A 7,199-nucleotide genomic window follows, 5' to 3' on the forward strand; every position below is an offset into this window, starting at 1 on the left:
TTTCAAAGTTAGGGTTTGGGTATTTTAGATGATTTTGGGTATAAATGTGGGAATTAGAGTAGTAATTTGTGAGGGAGATTGAAAAGGAGTGAAGATTTTTTGCAAAATTTGTTGAATTTAGGTGGGATTTTGATTGTTTGAGGGATTTTGAGTGAGTAGTGAAGGAGGAAGTAGGAGTTTTAGAGAGAGAGAGAGGGGAATTCGTGAGTGAGAAAGAGTGGGGAAGTGAGAAATTTTTTTTTTTAACTTAAAACCGTGCTGCTGCCACGGATTTCTAGACCTGCACGGACGTGCACCCTCAAACAATAGCAAGGAGGACTTTTAGTTCAGGTGGCACGGACGTGCACCTTATTACACGGACGTGCAACACTACCTGCACGGATGTGCTTGGTTTGGCACGTCCGTGCCAAGCTTGTAATTTTGACTCTCAACTTCCTGATTGCTTTTGACTGCTTCTACACGGACGTGCGGTGTTCTGCACGTCCGTGCAGACCTGATGCTGCACGTATTTACCCTTTTTTTTACTAGAGAATAATAATAAGGCATAATAATAATAAAATTATTATTATTACCATTATTATTATTATGATTATTGCTAAGCCTACTACTTTACATCCACAAATATTTTTCTTACTTCTCTTTTCATCAATACCTACAAAATATATTAAGAGAAAAGTTAATAATAATAAAAGTGATGGAAGGGAAATAATAGTTTAAGAGAGACAGGTTGAGAAACTCGGGTTGCCTCCCGAAAGCGCTCTTTTAACGTCACTAGCTTGACGACATTACGGGATCAATGAGAGGATGGAACATCAAACTCATCAAGGCGAATAACCTTGGCTTCTTTATGCACAAAACCGTCAAAGTATGGCTTTAGCCTTTGGCCATTCACTTTAAACGGTTCACCATTGTCATTTGAGATTTTAATTGCACCATATAGAAACACCTTCTTAACGGTAAAAGGTCCACTCCATCTTAACTTGAGCTTACCCGGAAACAACTTCAACCGGGAATTGAATAGTCGGACCTTGTCACCTTCTTTAAACTCCCTTTTGCTAATATGCTTGTCATGCCAAACCTTTGTCTTTTCTTTGTAAATCTGTGCACTCTCATATGCATCCAACCTTAATTCTTCCAAGGAATGGACGTCAAGCAACCTCTTTACACTGGCACTTTGAAGGTCAAAATTCAATGATTTAATGGCGCAATGAGCACAATGCTCATGTTCTACCGGCAAATGGCCTGATTTCCGATAAACAAGCTTGTAAGGTGTGGTGCCAATGGGAGTTTTGAATGCGGTGCGGTAGGCCCATAGAGCATCATCAAGCTTTGTAGACCAATCTTTCCTAGACCAATCCACCGTTTTCTCAAGAATCATTTTTATCTCCTGACTTGAAATTTCGGCTTGAACACAAGTTTGTGGGTGGTAAGCCAATGACACTTTGTGCCTCACACCATATTTCTCAAGAAGAGATTGAAAGGACCACTTTCCAAAATATGAACCTCCATCCCTAATAACGGCACGTGGCACCCCAAACCTTGGGAAAATTACTCTTTTGAAAAGCTTTACCACCACTTTAGCATCATTAGTAGGAGATGCAACCGCTTCTACCCACCTTGACACGTAATCAACGGCCATAAGAATGAATTTATTCCCAGAAGAGGTCGGGGAAGGCCCCATAAAATCAATGCCCCATACATAAAAAATCACTAGCTCAAGAATGTTATTCAAAGGCATCTCACTTCTTCTTGAAATATTATCGGTTCTTTGACACCGATCACAAGCTTTCACTACATCCCACACATCTTTGAACATTGTAGGCCAATAAAAACAACATTGTAAGATTTTCACTAAAGTTTTGTTAGCACTCATATGCCCTCCACAAGGTGAGGAGTGACACATTGTGATAACGTTTTAAATTTCATCATTCGGAACACACCTTCTAAAAATGCCATCCACACCTTGTTTGAAGAGCAAGGGGTCGTCCCAAAAGTATTGGCGAACACCATGTAGAAACTTCCTTTTTTGTTTATAGGAGAGGTCTGGAGGAAGAATAGAGCAAGATAGATAGTTTGCAATGTCCGCAAACCATGGTGCCGGTTCTTGAAGAATAGCAAATAATTGATCATCAGAAAATGAATCGTCGATTGTCAAGTTATCAAGATCACCTACAAAGATAGGCAACCGTGAAAGATGATCGGCCCCAACATCTTCGGCACCCTTCTTGTCTCTGATCTCAATGTCATAGTCTTGTAAGAGAAAGACCCACCGTATCAATATTGGCTTGGGTTCCTTCTTGGACAAGAGATACTTCCACTACTAAAATTCAGGCAAATTGCGACCGCCTCAAACAGTCGCAGAAATTAGCAAAAACAGTCGCAAAACATAATTGCGACCGTCAACGGTCGTATTATGGAGGTCGTTATTCTCTTGGTCGCAAAAAAAAACAAAATTGCGACCGTTTTTACTATTTTCAACGACCGTTAAGAAAACTGTCGCAAATATTAATTATTGCGAGCACTTTATGAAACGGTGGCAAATCTTCAAATAAGCGACCGTCATAAGCGGACGCTAAAAGTTTTAAAAAAACATAAAAAACAAGAAAACAGACCCATCACCCACTCATTCTTGACCCAGATCCACCGAAACTAGATCCCACCCAAGCCACCACCACTGCGCACCCTAGACAACCACTAGCCGCCGCCCTCTACCCACCATCACCTTCGCCCACCTTCAACCATCAATACCCACCACCACCCACCCACCCTTAACCAAAAACACATAAATTTATCAAAAAAAATTAACCCAGAAATTGAACCAACAAAAAATCCAATTAAACCAACAAAACAACCCATATAATTTCGAACAAATTTACAAAAATCAAACAAAAAATTCAAAAAAAAACAACATAAATTAATTAAAACAATTTAACCCACAAATAAAATGCACAAAAATTAAATAAAAATCAGCAAAAAATACGAACAAAAATCAAACCCACAAACACTAAGCAAAATTTGAACAAATATTCAACTAAAAAAAACCCACAAAAATTCGAACAATCACACAATTTCGACAAAAATCGAACCATTATTCGAACAAAATTAACAAAAATTCGAACCAAAACTCAAACAAAAACACACAAAAATCGAACAAAAACTCAAACAAAAACACAAACAAAAATCGGAAAAAAATTGAACAATCATGCAAATTTGAGAACAAAATAAAACAACAAAAATTGAGAATAAACAGAAATATAATAAAAATTCAGAGAAGAAACATATACCTTTCACAAAACTTCTTCCTCTTTAGGTTTATATGGTAAAATTCGACCATAAAAACTCCAGATCTGGAATTTTTATGGTCGAATTTCACCATTAATACTAAACTTTGACGAAAATACAACACCACAATTCATTTGTTGACAGAAATCCTAAGAAAAAGATAAAATGAAGAAGAAACAAAGAAACAAAGATGGAGGAAGGTGAGGAAAGAGAACGAGAAGGAGAAGAGGAAAGAGTACAGGAGGAAATTTAGAGAAAGAGAAAGAAAATTAGAGAGAGGAGGAACGTGAGAAGGAAAGAGAAGAGATAAGAAAATGAAGGAGGAGCAGCGGCTGTGAAAAAATTAGGGTTAGTGAGAGTTTCCATCCCTTTTATACCCTATTTTAAAAATAAAAAAAAAACAAATACGACCGCTAAAACGGTCGCAAAATTAGAAAACTACGACCATTTTAGAGGCGGTCGCAGATTATGACATTTACGACCATCTCTTTGACGGTCGCAGATTCTTACATTTACGACCATCTCTTTGACGATCGCAGATTATGACATTAACGACTGTCTCTTTAACGGTCGCAGATTATGACATTTACGACCGTCTCTTTGATAGTCGCAGATTATGACATTTACGACCTGTAGGGAATATTTCAAGCAATACCCCTAGCACGAACCTCACTGTGATAATACACTAAAGTACGGTGGCGTCCAAAGGGAAAGAAGATAGAGCAAAAGAGTCTCCAACAAGTTTTAAGAACTTGTAAACCATTCACGAGGTGAAGGTTACACCCCTTAACAATCCAGGAGATCATCAACTCCAATAGGTCTGGAACCATGACTGGTAGTTTGGAAATGAAGGTACAAATCCAACCTAAAAGAGATTGAACCTGCCCTAATAATAGGCCTCTAATTTATTCTGATTATACTCATGTGCGCTTTCTGACTAACATACAATCAATAGGATTAACCCTAAACCGGTTTATCTATGTTGGTTGAATATTAATGCACAAATAAAACTATTATTGGCGATCACTTGAATTATAATCAAATTAACCCTAAACAAGATTATTAATTATCTTATTAAGCGTAATTACAAGTACCAATTCCCTTTAAACATGCATAAAAGGTGAGATCAAGCAATAAAAATAAATATAATCAAGCAACGTAATAATCATCATAAAAATAATTATAATAATCATCATCATAAAATTATAATCATAATTAAAATTATCATGTTAAAGCATAAGAATAGCATGATCCTAGGCATGATACTAACAAGATTAATAACAAATCCTAGCATGTCACAAAAAAATAAAAGATCAAATATTTAACCCTAACATGATACTAACAATCATAAATATTAGGAAAGAAAAAAGGAAGTGTCGCATGAATCATAATAAGCATATTTGATATTATAACCTTTTCCCTAAACATGATACTAGAAATCATTGTTGTTATTCAAAATATCCTAACATGATATTAGAAATCAAAATAACAACCTAGACATGATTTCTATATCATAATAACAATAAGTCAATTAAAATACTTACTTGGATATTTTGTACCTCTTTCTAATAACAAAATACACATGTTAGTAACTTCAAGGAAAATAATAAACAACAATTAAATAAAATAATTAAAATAGAGATTTGGGACCAAACCCTCAGAAATTAAACCTTTCACGTCTAGGGCGAAGGCAACTTCGAACAATGCTAGGTATGTCTAGTGCTAATGTATGAGGAATTGTGTTTGTAAAAGGGTTGGTTTAGAAAAAGAGAGAGAATCAAGAATTTCTTGATAAGAGTTGGTGAGAGAGAATTAGAGAATTGATGATTGAAAAAGGGGAGATATGACCTCTATTTATAGAGAAAAAAGAGGGTCGAAGAATAAGAAAAGAATATGAATTCGAATTGAAATAGAACTCGATGGACAGCAGTTCTTTTGGATTTTATTTTTATCATATCTTTTGATCTAGAAATCCAAATTTGGAATATAATATGTCGTTGGAAATCTATTGAAGTCTACTTTCTAACCAAATAATAATCAGATTAAAATCTTTTATAAATAAAAAGATATGGCCGAAATACTAGGATTGTGTCAGTTTTGGATATAGTTTTGTATCTCATTCATATCTTTTTCGTTATAGCTCGAAATGAATATTATAATATATCATTGGAAAGATAATTTCAAGATCTATCTAACCATATAAAATTTTGATAAATATTATGAGGCACAAAAATAAAATCTGACTGTCTTTGAACATCATTCAATTCGAATAGAATTAGGATTAAAGAAAAGGAAAGTTTTTAAAAAAGGAAAGTTTTTATTTAACTCAAAATTTTTAATATTATCTTTTCAAAAAGGATAATTAAGATCTTTTAGAAAATTATAGAAGCTTCTAATTAATCCTAATTAGTTTAGGAATAGGATTAAACCTTTGGACCCTCCACATGATCATTGGGTCATAGGTAAAATCCGATTTGGGCCCAGTTTAGTATTTTTTCCATAACTTCCTCATTATTCATCGGAATTGGGCTTATAATATATCGTTGGAAAGGTCTTTTCAAGTCCTATCCAACTACACTATTATTGGACCCTTAACATGGACCAAACTAAACTGGAATGCCCGTTTTTCAAAAATAAGGTAAGAAAAGAAATATTTTCAAAAACAGAAAGAAGATATATTTTAATAAAAACATCCTCATCACTAGACTTTTCACACTTTCGCTATCACTCGATAATCAAATGACGTGAAAGGTATTCATCACTGGGTTTTGTTACGAGGAGACACATTTGGGTGTCTACACGACCGTCTTTGACGGTCGCAAACGATTTAATTTAATTTAGAATTATTTTTAATTGTTCAAACATCCTAGCGACCGTCTAAAAGGCTAAATACGGTCACAAAACGGTCGCAAATTTGTGACCGTTGTCAAAGCAGTCGTAATATTGCGACCGCATAAAAAACGGTCGCAAATTTCATAATTTGCGATCGTTTTCCACACGGTCGTAGAAAAACTGTCGCAATTTAGCCGAATTTTAGTAGTGTTCAAGGCCGAATGGTCGGTGAAGACTATGACTTTAGACCCCAACAAGTAGGACCTAAACTTCTCAATTGCATGAACAATGGCTAGAAACTCCTTTTCCGTGGTTGTGTAATTCCTTTGTGCATCATCCAATGTTTTGCTAGTGTAGTAGATAGCATGGAACTTCTTATCCTTCCTTTGTCCAAGAATGGACCAGATGGCAAAATCCGAAGCATCACACATGAGCTCAAATTAAAGGAAGCTCCCAATTAGGGGGTTGAATGATAGAAGCTGAAATCAATGCCTCATTCAACCTATCAAATGCTAGCAAACAATCATTAGTAAACACAAAAAGGGCATCCTTTACCAACAATTGAGTTAGCGGATTAGTGATTTTTGAAAAATCTTTATGAACCGGCGGTAAAAACCCGCGTGTCCACGAAAGCTCCTTATCCCCTTCACATTAGTAGGGGGTGGGAGGTGCTCAATGACCTCAATTTTGGCACGATCTACTTCAATGCCCCTACTAGAAATTACATGACCAAGAACAATGCTCTCTTCCACCATGAAATGGCATTTTTCCCAATTCAAGACCAAGTTCACCTCTTGGCATCTTTTCAACACTTAAATCAAATTCGAGAGGAAAATGTCAAAAGATGAACCGAAAATAGAAAAGTCATCCATAAATACTTCAATTGATTATTCAAGCATGTCAGAAAAAATAGACATCATACACCTTTGAAATGTGGAAGGTGCATTACAAAGTCCAAATGACATCCTTCGACAAGCAAAGGTGCCAAAAGGACATGTGAATGTAGTCTTTTCTTGGTCCTTGGGTTGGATTAGGATTTGGAAGAATCCCGAATATCCATCCAAGAAGCAATAATAACTATATGA

At 35.7% G+C, this 7,199-nt stretch overlaps 1 protein-coding gene across 1 annotated transcript; it reads right to left on the reverse strand.

Annotated features, from left to right (window-relative positions):
• Positions 1-793: 793 nt before the first annotated feature.
• LOC145643043 (uncharacterized) lies at positions 794-1,816 on the reverse strand. Its single transcript, XM_081694207.1, has one exon. It carries the CDS (start codon positions 1,814-1,816, stop codon positions 794-796), a length of 1,023 nt encoding a protein of 340 aa, XP_081550333.1.
• Between the last annotated feature and the right edge of the window lie 5,383 nt (positions 1,817-7,199).

The sequence above is a fragment of the Chenopodium album genome, chromosome 8 (assembly GCF_948465745.1).
Source record: "Chenopodium album chromosome 8, dcCheAlbu1.1, whole genome shotgun sequence".
Classification (NCBI taxonomy): Eukaryota; Viridiplantae; Streptophyta; class Magnoliopsida; order Caryophyllales; family Amaranthaceae; genus Chenopodium; species Chenopodium album.

Excerpts from the sequence above, each read along its gene's own strand:
- LOC145643043 (XM_081694207.1), bottom strand. The coding sequence starts at position 1,816 with ATGTTCAAAGATGTGTGGGATGTAGTGAAAGCTTGTGATCGGTGTCAA.